Genomic DNA, 17,144 nt, shown 5'->3' with positions numbered 1-17,144 from the left:
AGCTACTCGCGAAGAGGTCGTTTCTGAGACTAACTTGCTTATAGGTGGCAATCAACCTAAGGGTCTCACTGGTGAGTCACAGCCTTACACAGAGGCTGTGCATGGAAAAGATCATCCACAAGATTGTTCTTCTGACAATACAATTGTCGCTGAACAAATATCTGATTTCTCCACTGATCAAGCCAAATACGTGGCTACTGATCAGATGCATGGGGGGCAAGATGGAGCCCATGTTCATTCTGTTGATCACCAAAAGGAATTTCTTAAAAATTCTAATAGCCAAGCGGTGATTAAATATGATCTAGGCGACCTAATTGTTGTTTTTGAGGCTCTTGATCATGAGAATTCAAACCAACAAGTGGTCGTCTATAATGGCCAATTTGTGGCTAATTCTATGCCAACAAAGATACTTGGGGGGCAAGATTACTCCTCCTACGAGCCAAATTGCTTCCAATTCTTCGACGAGAAGTATCTTTGTTCTTTTCCTACAAGCTGTCACAGGAGGGATTTTTACCCTACAAATTTTGATACATCAGAGCTTGGAATGAAGCATAGATGGCCTCCCCCGTGGTCTTCTAGAGGTTAGCCAAACATGGTGATGCTAGCTTCTTTCTTTCTTTGCTTTTAATTTTCTGTTAATTTTTTCAAAACACCTGAATTTGGTAAGGGGTTGTGAATCATAACGGAATAGGTGAAGTCTCTTTTGTTAATATTGGCCTAAACTCCTTATTGGTGCCTAGTTCAGGTCCCTTAAGGTTAAGGGCGGCTTTTATTAACACTTGTTGAACTGTCTTCACACTTATAACCTTTCTCATCTTAGTAAGTATAGCCTATGTGAAATGGTGTCTAGAAAGGGGACAACGTTCATGACAGGTTCTTGAATCCAGAAGTGCGTGCAAATGGGCCTAAACCACTATGTGGGAGTAGCTCATGCCAAAATGGATTCTGCCTCTCTTGTTCGCCCTCCCCCATCTGGCCATTTCAGTAAGGTTGCCCAAAGGATTTGAAAGAAAATTTGTGTCTAGACGACTATACTTGGGCCGCATGTCTAAACCTTGATTCACATTGTCTTATTAAAAAAAAAAAAAAAGTTTCAAATTTGTGCGTCGCGGAGGATGCAAAAAATTGTGTTCTTGCCTAATAGTGGCTGGAACTTGCTAATATACTTAAGAGGCCATTGGTATTGGTCTGGACACATATACAAGAGGCATTTAATATGCCTAGTATGGTATTAGCAGTGGAGGAGGTCAAATCAATATTTTTGCCAATAATTGTGGCGAAAGCTGGGTTGCGAATTGTTGGCAGCGAAGTGGTTTTAATTACATGGCCTCGCAAAGGATGGTTCGCGAAGGAAGACTGGCGATTAATATATGTATGCTCACTATGTATAATTAAGAGGGAGAGAGGCTACTGTTCAAGTAATTTTAGTCAAGCCAATACAAGTGGCTTTGGAGCAACGACATTATAAGAGGAGTGCTGATTCAAGACCTCTTCAGTCAAGACGAAGACCTTTGACTTCGAGGTCTGGGGGGCAATGTTTGGACCCAAAATAAACGTTTTGGCCTGACAAGGCATGTGTTGGAGAAATTGAGCCAATGTCAGTGGCTCAAGCTATATATTGTCGACAAGCTCGAAATATATATTTAGAGGCTAAATAAAGCCTACTATGGAAGTATGACAAGTCAACTTTAGCATATTTTCCTACTTCAGTTAGGAAAAAACCGAGCTAGACAAGGAAGGAGGGGTGGCAGACTAACCAAATGAAATCGAAATGTGCTGAAACTTTCCAGATCCATTCTAGACAGTCCAAGGATAATTTCTTATGAAGAGTGCAAGAGTTTGTTTTGAGTGGAAGGCCTTCAAACAATCAGCCCAATTTTCTACAGAAGCAAAACTGGAAAACTGGACCTGTAAGAGGTCCAGCAGCATTTTCGGCCCAACCACATGGAATAAAAATCTGAAAATTTGTCAGGATGATCTACACTCATAGTGGAACATTTCATATGAAGAAGTCGAAGGAATATAATGAAGTCTTGTTGGAGAAATAATTGAAGGAATAAAGGGGCAAAAACTGACCTAAAAACAGCTCAATATTCACATGTTCATGTTTCCTACCCACATGAAGAAAGCTAGATGCTTTTCTTCTTTTCCTTGGATATATTTTTCAAGACAATCTCTTTAATAGATCATCATCACTTCCATGTTGTTGCACCTTCATGCCTTGCTTTCATTTCATCATTTCTCTATTTTTTCCATATTTTACAAATCACTTTCATATTCCACTTTCATTATTTTTCTTCCACTCATCATTTCACTCTTCTTTTTCTTCCCTATATAAACACCTTCTCTTCTCATTCTAAGACAGACATTCACAACACAACAACAACATCTCTAAGATGATCTAAGTTCTCTCTAGAGCAAACCTCTCTAAGAGCAACTCCTCTCCCTCTCCTTCTCTTTCTCTTACCGGTGATCTCACTCCTAGTCCTAGTCTTCTCAGAAGCCGACTTTCAGTGCCACCAAACCCTCTGTCAACGTGCTTCGGTCCTAGTCTCCTCGGGAGCCGACGGTAGTGCCGCGACCACAACGGTTACAGAACCAGCCAAGCAAGGGTAACGCCCTAGCAACCCAGCCAAGCTAAAGTCACGCTTTAGCAAGTTCTCCTCACTTCCCGGTGGTTCTCGCTCTGCTCGATCTACAACATCGAGTATCGATTGTGTTAACAAGAAGCTCAGCAAAAGTCCTCGCCACGAGGCACAAAGAATCCCACGACGATGTTGGTGCTCTCCTCGTCCACAATTGCTTGAAAGAAGTCAGGTCAAGGGACACCCCCGACGACCGCACCCGAACGGTGCTGGCACGCCCGCGCAGAAAAGAAACTGTTGACCAGCTGCAGCAAAATTGGAGCCAAACAATGACTGTTAGGAAACGTGAGAATGGGAGATGGTATGTAGCTAAACTAGAGAAGAGCCATAATCATGAGTTGGTGACTCCTGCAATGCGGCATTTTCTTAGGTCACATAAGCAGGAATGCAGGGGCGGACCTATTCATAGGCCCGAAGGGGTCCGGACCCCCCCTAGAATTTTTGGTATACTTTAATTTTAGTTACGTATTTACCTTATTAATATTAAAAATAGGCTTAATTTAAGTATTACACCCCCAAAAACTTCTATAACCAATCAATTTGAATAATTAATCAATTATATTAAGAAACATAATTATTAAATTGATTGGTCTTTATGTCTGAATAAGTAAAGTAATTGATTTGTTTTATTTGAAAAATAGAAAGTAATTAATTTACCAAGAAAACATAAAGTAATTGATGAATAAGTTATTACTTTCTTCACATGAACATTTGTAATCTTTATATGAGTTTAGGAGATGTATAAAATAGAATCTTGCTTGATTTGAAGATGAACATCTTCTATAAGGGAAATATACAAAACATTAATTTTTTACAAAATTTTAATATTATATATTATATATGTCTGGACCCCCCCTGATGTCAAATCCTAGTTCCGCCCCTGCAGGAATGTGATCCTAATCAGAGTTCGAGCAACTCCTTTAGTTCTCCTGGGATGTCTTTAGATGCTCCCATGAATGTCTTGAGTGATTGTAGCAGTTTTGGGAAAATAGCCTTTGCTGTACAGAGTAATGCGAATTATATTGGAAGAGGCCGGTTGAGCACTTTTGGCATTGATGCCCAAAGTTTGCTTGGGTTTTTTAAGATTATGCGAGCTAGTGATCCTGCATTTTATTATGCAGTACAGGTTGATGAAGAAGATAGGTTGATTAGTGTTTTTTGGGTTGACACAAGATCAAGATCGAATTGCTTACAACTGTTTCTCTGATGTTGTAGCCTTTGATACTATTTATCAAGTGAATCAGTATAAAATGCCATTTGCACCTTTTACTGGTGCAAATCATCACAAGCAATCCGTTTTTTTGGCTGTGCATTGCTAGCAGATTGAGACTGAATCCACGTACGTTCATTTGGCCCTTCACGACTTGGCTTGAGGCAATGTCTGGACGACAACCAGGTTCTATAAAGGGTTTTTGTCTATTTACCCCATTTTTAGAGATTTTTTTCCCACTTACCCCATTAAGTTTTTTTAATTCTTTCTTACCCAAAACACTCTAAGGAGATCTTCCTTAATACCCCATTAAGATTTTTTTTTTGTTTTTTAATTTTTTTTAATACCATTTTACCCTTATCCCTTTGTTACTTAGAGAGAGAGAGAAACCATGAGAGACTTCGCCGGAGTCTGGTCACCGATCGCCGGAGTCCGATCACCGGTCACCGGAATCCGGTCAACTTTTGCCGGATTCCGGTCATAGGTTGCCGGACATGTTTATTACCCCAATAAACGTCTATTGCCCCCAATAGATGCATATTGCCCCCCAATAGAGGGGCATCTGTGTAATTATTTAATTAGGCTGAGGGTAAATTTGTCATTTCTCCTTAAATTAAGTTAGTGGGAATAAAAATCTGTTGTTGGGGTAAGTGGAATAAATTTGGCCAATTTTGGTGCATTTGGTCATGATCTGATTAACTGATTATGATCCAGCCATAAGTAGAGCAGTGCAACTAGTTTTTCCCCAGTCAAGCCATCGATATTGCAAGTGGCATGCCAAAAGCAAAATGCCGAAGAAAATGGGACATGTATATAGATCATCAAGCAGAGCTAATGCTCCAACTGTAGGAAGATATAAGAGGACGTTTGTTCAAGTTCGAGGTTCTTTTTCTTTATTTCTTACTGATAAATAAAGAAATCTTAAAGATTGTTAACTTGGATTTGTCTGTCTTCTCTTAAAGTAAATGTTAGTACTATTTCAGCACCTTTTCTTCTATCTCCCTTTCTTTATTTTCTATACATATCTTTACCTTATCTCTGCAAGAGATGGATTATTGGTGCTTTGTTTACCTTTCATTACCCAAAACATGAAAGGCTAGCATACCTAATCTTTTTGTTGCCAAGACGAGTTAGGGCTGTCTATGATTAACAATACCTTTCTAGGGCATGCTGATACAGAACAGAAATGAGAGCTGCACTAGTATTTCAACTGCATCAAGCTTTCATTATAATGAACGGTATCAATCTTAAGTACTACATCACTAGCATCCTTGGTACATTGATCCTCTTTTGTAAATTCTGGAGGCTAACCAATTAGGAATATCATTATCAACCGGATGACAGCAAGATAAGAATTTGACTGGTGCCTCCTTTGTTATATTACCATGGTCAGTGTCATCATCATATATGAATTGTTTACTGGCATGGTGCCACAAGGTAGATAGAGCAGTCTGGTGACACCAGCATATGGTGTTTCTACTTTCTACATATTTTCATATTTTGGCATCTGCATCCACTTCGTTTCCCCCCCCCTTACAAAAAAAATTAAAAAGAGGAGCTGCAGATGCATACTGAGAAATGTTTAGAAATGACAACAAATCACTACTTTGCTAACAGAATGGAGTGATTCTTGGGGATTAAGTGGACATTGCAAAAATGAAGAACAAGGAGACAGAGGAACAAAAAAAACTTAAACAAAATCAATAAACATTACAATCTTCGGCGGAAAGTTACACAATAGATTTTGGTAAACCCTCAACAGCAAAGAGGCGGGGTAAAACACACACTACAAACCTATTTGACGGTAATTTCTAAATGGTTAGAATGACACAAGTGGAACAGAAAGGACCAAATATCAATCCCAATTGCCACAAAAACTTTGTAGAACCTAAATGAACTCAGGTTACACCCTTCATGTCACAATCTTTACACCCTTGTTTATTTTCACCACATCTTTAGAATCCATCTTCACAGGCAAAGGAGGGGAGAACAACAAATGCTCATTCTGACCCTGACCATGGCCTCTTCTCTGAGTCATTCTGGCTCTAGGGTTTCTTTCTGCATCACTGGTCTGCGGTGATCCGCCATTTTCTAAGTGCACCTCATCATCATCCTCAGTCTCCTGAGCAAAGCCCTTAACATCCTCAACTTCACTACAGTTCTCAACACGCTCTCCGGAATCACTCCCATCCCCGGAATCACTCCCATCCCCACTTGACGTAGCCTCATCGCTGTTGCTAAAGACCCTAAACACATTCCCATCCTCTGCAAAGCTCACACTCTTCTTCACCTTAGGTTGAAACCCATGCCTCTTCACCGCTGCCCCATTCCGATATTGACCTACACTTTCTTCATCATCATCACTGACATGTTGAAACCCTTCCAGCTCCACATCCTCCTCATCATTCTCTGAAACTCTAGCAAACCCGCGAATCTTCTCAATCCTCTCCTTCAATTTCCCAATCATCTCCCTCTGATCCCTCCCCAAACCTCCACATTTGTTACCCAAACCCCTAGACTTATTCACATTTTGAACAGACCTCACATTCGACCTCACATTCTTCACTGGTTTCAAGCAAATCGCCTGCCTTTTCACAACAACCCCTTCGATAAACTCTAAGAACCGAACTAAATCTCTACTTATAGACCTCTTCCCATCTCTAACAATCGAATCACCACACTGTATATACAAGATACAGAAGCAAAAATCTTTAAGACCAACAAAGAAAAAGAGTCCAACTTTACCAAAGATAATAAAAATGGTAAATACCCATCAACATTTTACCTGAATAGAGTCGAGCTTGGTAAGCAAAGCGAGTGCTTTCTGAGAAACGGAGTGAAAGTCGAAGTGGGTCTGGTTCGAAACCGAAGACTTGAGAGAGGCGAAAGAGGACTTGATAAAGGCGAGGTCTTTGAGCTGCCGGAGAGTCCTTGATCGGCGAACAAGGAAGGCCCGGAAATGGGTCTGAATAACCCGAGCAGCATAGTCTCTGAGAGAGTAAGAATCCGAAGACCGAGCGCGATTGGCAGAGTGGTGGTGTAGAGAAGCTTCTAGGGCTTCGATTCTGGAAAGAAGAGAGTGAAGTTGTTGTTCTTGCTGTTCTTGAATGTGGGAACGGTGTTTTGGGTGTTGGGATTTGTGGGTTTTGTGAGGGTTTTGGTGGGGATGGAGGTAGGGATCTGGGGGATTAGAAATGAGGAGTTGAGAGGCAATGGCTTGGAGAAGTGGGTCTGGGGATGGTTGAGGTGGGTGTGGTGGAGGGTAAGGGTGGTGGGATTGGGTGCAGTGGCAGGAGGAGTAGGAGGTGGTGCAGCAGCAAGTGGTGATGGGAGGGTGGTTTTGGTGGTGGTGAGGGTGAGGGTGAGGGTGGTGGTAGTGAGAGGCCATTGGGAACTTGGGAGGTGAAGTGTTTGGGTTATGGTGTAGGGTTTGGGGATTTTGATAGCAACAATGGACCCAACTAAATGGATTTTGTTATTGGATGATCCTATGAAGAGTAAAGTTTTTGACTTTATTCTTTTTCTCTCTGAGACAGTGACGGAGGATCACATGTCCATGGGTCCGAGAGAGATTCTTTTCCATAAAAGTTCTGACTTTGATCGGAAAATGGATGGACTTGGTCTTTTGTGTGGTGAATGGATTTGAAATCTATGGGAGTGAGGAAGGTTTAGGCTAACCATTGATGGCTGCTATGATTTTGATGATTTGGGTCCAATTGGGTCATATAGATTGCTATCTTGGGTCATAGTATGGGCGTGATCCGACTCATTATTCTTTGGGTGCGGCTATTGCCACCTTACCACTTTTTTAGTTTACCCTACAAATATTTAAATTATTGAAAGACTATATTATCCGAGTGCAAAATGACTAATAAGTACACTAATTTTCTAAAATCCAAATATGTAAGAAAAAATAAATCTATAAATAATTAATTAAATACAAAGACTACTTAATTTCTCATTGGATAATATTAATCTTTATCTTCTCAACCCAAATTTGAATTTATTACTATTTTTTTGTCTTTTTGTTGTCTCCTCATCATTAATTCGTTATTCAATCCACAAAACCATTACCTTTAACTTCATCAAAATCTTCGCAATATTCTTCGTGAACACCGAAAGTAAAAATTTAAAACACGAAGAAAAAAAAAATCAATCTCTTCTTCATTAATCATAGTTGTAAATTTACTAATCTTTTTACATAGATTGAAATAGAGAACATTGAAATTCCTGATAAAAAAAAAAAGAACATTGAAATTGAAAGGAAAAAAATTAAAAAAATGGGAGTAAATCAGATTATGATTTTATTAGGAAACTTTAATAAATTTTAATTTTTTTATGAGTCTAAATTAAATGAGAGATTTTCGTTAAAAATATTTATTTTCTAATTGAATATGTCATATAAGGATATTCTTAGAAAGATAAATGGGTTAAATAAGTAAATTTAATAATTAAAATTAAAATGTAGGGTGTAATGAGCAAGTATGGTGAATAAAGAAAATAATAGGGTGGTAATAGCCGCATCCTTATTCTTTTTGTCATCTTTGGTACCATGTGATAAAGGAGAAGAACTTGAGCGTGTAGTACTCCACCGATTTTTCTTTTAATCCTTATTAGTTATTTCTGTCAAACTCATATGATTTGATATGGGAAAATGAAAAAATGTGAATGGTAAAGTTAATAAATAATTAAAGATGATTTCGAAGTTTGGTAGATGGTCAGTTAACCGAATCTTAAATACACTAGTGACCTGATCATTCAACTCGTTTGAAAAAATGAGAATAAAGATAAATAGTAACACCATAAAAATATAGGGTGCGGCTATTGCCACCCTACCATTTTCTTTGTTCACCCTACTTGCTCATTACACCCTACATTTTAATTTCAATTATTAAATTTACTTATTTAACCCATTTCTCTTTCCAAGAATATCCTTATATGACATATCCAATTAGAAAATAAATATTTTTAACGAAAATCCTTCATTTAATTTATACTCATAAAAAAATTAAAATTTATTAAAGTTTCCTAATAAAATCAAAATCTGATTTACGCCCATTTTTAAAATTTTTTCTTTCAATTTCAATGTTTTTTTTTTTTTTTTTGATCAGGAACTTCAATGTTCTCTATTTCAATCTATGTAAAAAGATTAATAAAGTTACAACTATGATCAATGAAAAAGAGATTGATTTTTTTCCTTCTTCGTGTTCACAAAGAATATTGCAAAGATTTTAATGAAGTTAAAGGTAATGGTTTTATGAATTGAATAACGAATTAACGATGAGGAAGCAACAAAAAGACAAAAAAATAGTAATAAATTCAAATTTGGGTTGAGAAGATAAAGATTAATGTTATTCAATGAGAAATTAAGTAGTATTTGTATTTAATTAATTACTTATATATTTATTTTTTCTTACATACTTGGATTTTAGAAAATTAGTATACTTATTAGTCATTTTGCACTTGGGTAATATAGTCTTTCAATAATTCAAATGTTTGAAGGTTGAACTAAGAAAATAGTAGGTGGCAATAAAATATATTAACATGAAAAATATCTAAACTTTTTAAACTACAACAATTCAGATTGGTTTTTGCACACCAACGGTTGTCATCACTTGATCCATAAATATATTATACTCTTCATTGTACATTTAATTGATTGAAAGCTACACCAACGGTTCATGACTCATCAAATTACATACCTACTCGTGGACGGTCCAAATCCATCGTAGCTATCAACACTCCCATTCCTGCACCTCACACAACACCAAAAATAGAAACTTTTCCCCCTGAAAATCAGCTCAAATTGTAGCCACTCGATCCGTAAACCACTGGGGAGATCCACCGCTCCACCTCGCTTCCTTGCACCGGTCAAAAGTCAACTTATCGTAAGCAACAAATCACGGCACGCCACCCAATCACAAACCCGCCCTTTACCCTGGACCAGCCAGCAGAGTATCACAGTATCATGTTAACGTAATATTGATCGCTAATCTTTAATCTTTAATCACACAAGCTTACAAACTTGAAGGTGAAAGTGGAGCCCACCACGGATCACACTCAAATTAGATTCAGTGAGTGCTCGTGAGCAGAGAGATAAGACTAAGACTATATATATAAAGGGAGGGATCTCTACTCTCACTCGCTACTACTATCTTCCCCCCGCCATCACATTCGCAACTCGGAACCGAGTGCACTCAGTGACTCTGACTCGGTCTCACAGCAATGGCGGTTTCTCAATTCTCTTGTAGTGGAGCAATGGAGTCCTCGTTGCACTACAAATCGCAGTCGAAACTGATCGATTTCGGCTCCAGGAGGAGCTTCAGTTCGCGGTTGTTGCTGGCGAGGACGTTGAATTTGAATCCGAGGACTCATCGGAGCCGCCACCGGAGGTCGGTTCTCGTCACCAACGTCATAAAGGATCCGGACGTCGCACAAGGTAAATGATCGTCTTCGTGCTTTGATTTTGAAATGCGGTTGCGTTCTTTTGCAGTTGTTTAGTGTCGAAATTGGACTCTGATGAAAATGCGTTGTTAGCATGATGAAAATTGACTTTTCAGTTCAAATCTAACTATGATTTTGAGGAGTTTTGGGGGATTGGTTGATGCCAATTTGATAGGTGATCGAAACCTCAAGATCATCCGTGTAAAAATTTGTTTATGTTTGAATTCTGATTAGAAGATATGTGATTTAGTGTAGTGATTTCAATTTATAGTTTTGTGCTAAATTTGTACACTTTTTTTTTTTTGGCTACTTAGAAAATACAGGCAGCTCATTCACACCTGATGCTGTATCCGTCGCTTCAAGTATCAAATACCATGCTGAGTTTACGCCGTCGTTTTCTCCGGAGAAATTTGAGCTTCCAAAGGCCTACTTTGCAACTGCGCAAAGTGTCCGTGATGCGCTTATTGTTAACTGGAATGCAACGAATGAATGTTATGAAAAGTTGCATGTAAAGCAGGCATATTATTTGTCAATGGAATTTCTACAGGTTTGTCATCAATCTCCAGCTTTGCTTCCTGCAAGTAAACATCTGTAGCTTGAAAGACATCTTATTTCATATTGTTTTGTTTTGTAGGGTAGAGCGCTGTTAAATGCAGTTGGTAATTTGGAGCTAGCAGGCGCATATGCAGAGGCTTTAAGCAAGCTTGGACACAAATTAGAAACTGTGGCTCACCAGGTGCCAATCCAGCTAGTCTTCACCTTTTCATTAAAATTTACTTGGACTACATATATGTCAACTTTGCACAAATTAGTGACCTTGTAAGTCTACTTGCTCATTAAATTGCAATTCCAATGAGAAAAAAGGATTGCTTAAGCTTTAACAAGAGGCTTTATAACTTTGCATGAGTGTGTGTTAGTTAGTTAGTTATATGTGCGTGTGTACAGCTGCTCTGTTTCTGTGAGTTGATTTAGCCAACTGGGTTAATTAATTGTAGGAGCCAGATGCTGCCCTCGGGAATGGGGGTCTTGGTCGGCTTGCCTCATGCTTCTTGGATTCTTTGGCAACTTTGAACTACCCAGCATGGGGTTATGGACTTAGGTACAAGTATGGGTTATTTAAACAGCGAATTACCAAAGAAGGTCAAGAAGAAGTAGCTGAGGATTGGCTTGAGGTGTGCATAATTTCTGTTTGTCACCTTCATTTCAATTGTTTCAGTCTGTAAAAGCTTATGAAATCATTAAATTTCTATTTGTTGCTGGCTCTTGTAGCTGGGAAATCCCTGGGAGATTGTGAGGAATGATGTTTCTTATCATGTAAAATTCTACGGCAATGTTGCTACTGGATCAGACGGAAAACGGCATTGGATTGGAGGAGAAGATATAGAGGCTGTTGCTTATGATGTTCCAATACCAGGATACAAAACTAAAACGACTATCAACCTGCGGCTTTGGTCAACCAAAGCTCCGTCAGAGGATTTTGATTTATATTCTTTTAATTCTGGGGAGCACACAAAAGCATGTGAAGCTTTAGCAAATGCCGAAAAGGTTTGTACATCGTATGTGTTTCTTTTTGTTTTCTTCTTTTCCTTTCGCTTTTTTTATTCGCAAATTTATCAACCAACCAAAGGTGTCCATTGAATTAGCAAATCCAGAGTTTAGGTTATATAAATTTCAGGTGGAGAGGGGGGAAGGGGGGAGACATTTACTGCATTCTTCCTACTATTGAACATGTATAGATTGTGTGTGTTTATGTTCCAACTTCCATGTGTCAATCTCTACCCATTTTGGATTTTCCTACTACCAGTAGTTGCATGGTCAAATTTTCCTTGTTTGGTTGCTATTTTACCACATATAGTTCAGTTGGTAAAATTTAAGTTTGTCAAATGCTTATCAGATTTGCTATGTACTTTATCCTGGCGATGACTCACTGGAGGGAAAGACACTTCGTCTGAAGCAACAATATACTTTATGTTCAGCTTCTCTCCAAGATATTGTTGCAAGTTTTGAGAGAAGATGCGGAACAAACGTAAACTGGGAAGAGTTCCCCGAGAAGGTTGCAGTGCAGATGAATGACACTCATCCAACTCTCTGCATTCCTGAGCTGATTAGGATTTTAATGGATTTGAAGGCTTTGACATGGAAGGAGGCCTGGAATATTACTCAAAGGTGAAACCTGTTGGCTGTTTTATGGGCATTTATTGGTGATTGTATAGGAATACTATAATATATATAGTTAACAAAGGGGAAACTTAGAGGACTTTTAAATTTACTGTGAGAATAGTTGGAACACAATAATACAAGCAAGCGGCTCATACTCATTAGTAATGTAGAGAACCTTCTTCCTTGCTTTTATTGGGTGGTTAATTTGTTACATACATTACATGCATGCATGCCTGATTATCTGTTTACACCTAGCCTATCCACTTGCCTATTGGTCCTACACAAGTAGTCTGGAATTTGATTTCTTCATATGCTATAATTGGTCCAAACCACCTTGTTTTCCATCTTATCAAATGAATGTTAAAGCAGTTAGTTGATTCTTTATAACCATATATAATATTGTTTCTTGAATGAGGATGCCTATTTAATTGTGCATGCTCAACTGTAGTAACTTTCTTTCCTCACATCCTGCTACTCTCTATGCTAGAACGGTTGCATATACAAACCATACTGTTCTACCTGAGGCATTGGAGAAATGGAGTTTGGAACTTATGCAGAAACTGCTTCCTCGACATGTGGAGATCATAGAGCTGATAGATGAGGAGGTAATGCCGGAATATATACCTAATTTAATGAATCTACCTTTTGTTTTTTTAAATATGCTATTGCTTACAGTTTCATATTCTACAGCTCATTAACACCATAGTCTCGGAGTATGGTACAGCAGATTGTGATTTATTAGAAAAGAAACTGAAGGAGATGAGAATCTTAGAAAATGTTGATTTGCCTGCCACATATGCAAAGTTATTTGTTAAACCCAAAGAAAGCTCCGTTGTTCTTCCCACTGAAAAACTTGAAGACTCAAAAAAGGATGTTGGGGCCGTTGATGAAGAAATTGCGCAAAAACTTGAAGACTCAAAAAAGGATGTTGGGGCCGTTGATGAAGAAATTGCGCAAAAACTTGAAGACTCAAAAAAGGATGTCGGGACCGTTGATGAAGAAATTGCGCAAAAACTTGAAGACTCAAACAAGGATGTCGGGGCCGTTGATGAAGAAATTACGCAAAAACTTGAAGACTCAAACAAGGATGTCGGGGCCGTTGATGAAGAAATTGCGCCTAAGAAGAAACCCATAGAGGAAGAGAAAAAGGCACCGCCAAAACCACCTAAGCTAGTTCGTATGGCAAACCTCTGTGTTGCAGGTGGTCATGCAGTAAATGGTGTTGCTGAGATACACAGTGAAATAGTAAAGGACGAAGTATTCAATTCATTTTATAAAGTAAGCCTTCATAATTTTAGTAAATATGAGGCTCTTTGAGGCCGGAAAAATTTCTTTAATTATTGATCTCTACTCTATGAATCTGGCAGTTGTGGCCTAAGAAGTTTCAAAACAAGACCAATGGGGTGACACCAAGAAGATGGATCCGCTTCTGCAATCCAGATTTGAGTAATATTCTAACCAAATGGATTGGCACAGAAGACTGGGTCTTAAATACTGAAAAACTGGCCGAATTACGACAGGTAAAACTCTCGAGAACAATCTAGTAAGAGTTTTACATTTATATAATTTATCCAGTACAATTGTGATTGTTATGTACTTAAAGAGTTATTTGATTTTATGGTAGTTTGCGGATGATAAGGATCTCCAAACTCAATGGAGGCAAGCAAAAAGGAGCAACAAGTTAAAAGTTGTATCATTCATCAAAGAAAAAACAGGATTTTCTGTCAGCCCTGATGCAATGTTTGATATCCAGGTAATTTCCCTATATTTAAAATTTATTTGGTATATTGATGGGTCCTAAACCTGGAGTACTAAATAATATTTTACCATGATAATGGTGAAAACAAGAATTTGTGCCTGAATAATTTCACTGTAATAGAATCCCATCAGCTCATGTTAATGCCCTTTATATGGTCCAATTGATCGTTCAAATGTATCTTAAATATACAGAGGCTTGTTAAACATTGCTAAGTCCTGGCAACCTTGTGCATAGTTTGGTAGTGTTTTTCAATGTGCATCAATCGCAATAATCTTGTCAAACTTTCCTTGCATTATTCATCATACACACATCAAAGTTTTCTTCGCCTATTGCCCCCACCCAAATAATAATAATAAGGGAAAAGAAAAAACAATCAGAGATGTGAATTGGAATGCTTGTTTTCAGGTGAAGCGCATTCATGAATACAAGAGACAACTTATGAATATTTTGGGAATTGTTTACCGGTACAAGAAAATGAAAGAAATGAGTGCTTCACAAAGGAAAGCAAAGTTTGTTCCACGTGTTTGTATGTTCGGAGGAAAAGCATTTGCAACGTATGTACAAGCCAAGAGAATTGTGAAGTTGATCACAGATGTAGCGGAGACTGTAAATCATGATCCTAGTATAGGTGATCTACTAAAGGTATGGTTATGTTTTGAGACTATATGGTATTGATAACTTGTTTAAGTGTTCACAACAATATTTGTGTGCTAATAGTGTCCTGGATTAACAGCTCGGTAATTATTTGTGTTCACAACAAATTTTTTAGTCATTATTCCTATGATGGTAGTGGTACGGAAAAAAAAATTTATAAGCAAAAGTGACCACATAGTTGATTTTGCATTTTCTTCTGACTTACATGAGTGTTTATGATTTCCTGCGAGTTTCTTTAAATTACTGATCCACTAGATTATACTATTGGATGTCGTATCAGGTTATCTTTGTACCTGATTATAATGTCAGTGTTGCTGAATTATTAATTCCTGCGAGTGAGCTCTCACAGCACATCAGGTAATTCAGTTCATTCATAATATGGTTGATTTGTGTGGGCCAAATTAATTTACTGTGATGTGGTGGGCTGTAATATCCAACTTTTAGACAACCGCAACCCTACCTTATGTGATCTCCTTTTTAAATTTTTTTTTTTTATTCTTTTTTTATTTGATTTCTTTGCAGTACTGCCGGGATGGAGGCCAGTGGCACCAGCAATATGAAGTTTGCAATGAATGGCTGCATCCTAATTGGGACTCTGGATGGAGCCAATGTTGAAATAAGAGAAGAGGTTGGAGCAGATAACTTTTTCCTCTTTGGTGCTGAAGCTCATGAGATTGCTGGGCTGAGAAAAGAACGAGCTGAGGGGAAGGTTTGTCTTGCTAACTTATTTCAATTGTTTTACTCTTGTCAAAACAGATCTAGTGAAAATGTTTTGCATTGGAATATCATAATGACTGATTCTGGTTGGTTGGTCAGTAAATCAAGTTTACATTGAAGAAATTTCTCTTTATCTTTGATTGAATAAAAAGTAGTATAATCTTTTCTTTCTTTATCTAATTTATGTCGAATGAGATCTTAACCTAGTCTGTGCCCAGTGCAGTTTGTTCCAGACCCCCGTTTTGAAGAAGTCAAGGAATTTGTCAGAAGTGGTGTTTTTGGGTCGTACAATTATGATGACCTGATCGGATCCTTGGAAGGAAATGAAGGATTTGGCTGTGCTGATTACTTCCTTGTTGGCAAAGACTTCCCGAGTTATATAGAATGCCAAGAGAAGGTTGATCAGGCGTATCGGGACCAAAAGGTGAGTTACGTTATGCCCCCTTGATCTGTATGCATGCGCTCCTTTGTTGATACACATGTTTCCTTCATATTAACACCTTGCGGGCATGCATTACTCGCTTGATTTCTAATGAATCTATATCATTTTGTTTCCTTAGTAAATACTTTGTTTTGGGAATGATAGGCTTCCAATGACTTGCTAGGCATTGTCATACGTTTATTGTTATACGGCCACGATTTACAAGCAGTGTTTTGTGTAATTTGTGCCTGATATTTATAACTGCTGTTATGGCAGAAATGGACAAAAATGTCAATCCTGAACACAGCAGGCTCATCCAAGTTTAGCAGTGACAGAACCATCCACGAATATGCTGAAGACATATGGAACATTAACCCTGTCGAATTACAGTAGAGGTAGATTTTGTGAGCGAAGATGGTCTTACCTGATGGTTGTGAACTTTTTTGATGACCCTTCCCATTTTCGGTTGCTACTCTACTTCCTCTCTCATGTAAAGGTAAATAATGCCGGAATAAAGAGTAGCTTTTGGTTGTTCCACTACCAACTGTTAGTCTCAGTCTAGTATGTAAAGTAAATGCTCGGAATAAAGGGGTTTCCCCAGACAAATATCATCTAGTAAATGTGTTCAACTTTTGAATCATTACTTCAGCTCAGAATTTACATTTTTTTTTTTACCCAAATTAAGGGGATAGCTGATCTATGAGCACGTATTTTCTTCTTTTTGTTGTAAAATGGAAATGTTTCAGAAAATGGAGAGAGTTTTGCTTCAAAGAACTTGAGAGAGAGAGAGAGTTTTGATGCAGAGAGGGAGTGTAGTATTTTCTGTTTTCTCTATCATCCATGGATGAGAAATGGATTACATATATAGTGGAAGACAATGAACATATAGCCTAAAATCCTCCATAAAACAAGGACCCTTAAAGTCCTCCTTAAAACATGGATCCCCTAAAACTAGGAAAGAGGAAAGCATCTTCTAATATACAATAATTTACATGATATATCCATAATAATTTACAACACTCCCCCTTGGATATTTCATGTCAATAGTGTTGCCTAGGCTGTGCGCTTTTAAGTTGTCTCGTCAAAAACCTTGCCAAGTAATAAAAACCCTGTGGGAAAAAACAACCTTGGTCG

At 38.1% G+C, this 17,144-nt stretch overlaps 2 protein-coding genes across 2 annotated transcripts; one reads left to right on the top strand and one right to left on the bottom strand.

Annotated features, from left to right (window-relative positions):
- Positions 1-5,530: 5,530 nt before the first annotated feature.
- LOC133745757 (BAG family molecular chaperone regulator 8, chloroplastic) lies at positions 5,531-7,376 on the bottom strand. Its single transcript, XM_062173880.1, has 2 exons — positions 6,641-7,376; positions 5,531-6,535 (listed from the first exon to the last, which is right to left on the bottom strand). The coding sequence occupies exons 1-2, from the start codon at positions 7,241-7,243 to the stop codon at positions 5,768-5,770; spliced, it is 1,371 nt and encodes a 456-aa protein (XP_062029864.1). The 5' UTR covers positions 7,244-7,376; the 3' UTR covers positions 5,531-5,767.
- Positions 7,377-9,987: 2,611 nt separating this feature from the next.
- On the top strand, positions 9,988-16,548 carry LOC133726304 (alpha-1,4 glucan phosphorylase L isozyme, chloroplastic/amyloplastic-like). The gene is made up of 15 exons (XM_062153819.1): positions 9,988-10,294; positions 10,614-10,846; positions 10,934-11,035; positions 11,295-11,471; positions 11,569-11,844; positions 12,194-12,465; positions 12,947-13,064; positions 13,150-13,737; positions 13,827-13,979; positions 14,084-14,212; positions 14,624-14,860; positions 15,153-15,229; positions 15,395-15,581; positions 15,813-16,013; positions 16,287-16,548. Exons 1-15 carry the CDS (start codon positions 10,081-10,083, stop codon positions 16,401-16,403), a joined length of 3,081 nt encoding a protein of 1,026 aa, XP_062009803.1. The 5' UTR covers positions 9,988-10,080; the 3' UTR covers positions 16,404-16,548.
- Positions 16,549-17,144: the final 596 nt, after the last annotated feature.

Source organism: Rosa rugosa, chromosome 1, assembly GCF_958449725.1.
Source record: "Rosa rugosa chromosome 1, drRosRugo1.1, whole genome shotgun sequence".
NCBI classification, from domain to species: domain Eukaryota; kingdom Viridiplantae; phylum Streptophyta; class Magnoliopsida; order Rosales; family Rosaceae; genus Rosa; species Rosa rugosa.
The sequence above is the reverse complement of the archived record's forward strand: the minus strand, read 5'-3'. Positions and strand labels throughout refer to the sequence as shown.

Coding starts and splice junctions, on each gene's coding strand:
- LOC133745757 (XM_062173880.1), bottom strand. CDS start 7,243: ATGGCCTCTCACTACCACCACCCTCACCCTCACCCTCACCACCACCAA. Junction 6,536..6,640: donor CCAAGCTCGACTCTATTCAG/GTAAAATGTTGA, acceptor TTGTATATACAG/TGTGGTGATTCGATTGTTAG.
- LOC133726304 (XM_062153819.1), top strand. CDS start 10,081: ATGGCGGTTTCTCAATTCTCTTGTAGTGGAGCAATGGAGTCCTCGTTG. Junction 12,466..12,946: donor GCCTGGAATATTACTCAAAG/GTGAAACCTGTT, acceptor TCTCTATGCTAG/AACGGTTGCATATACAAACC. Junction 14,213..14,623: donor ATGCAATGTTTGATATCCAG/GTAATTTCCCTA, acceptor GCTTGTTTTCAG/GTGAAGCGCATTCATGAATA.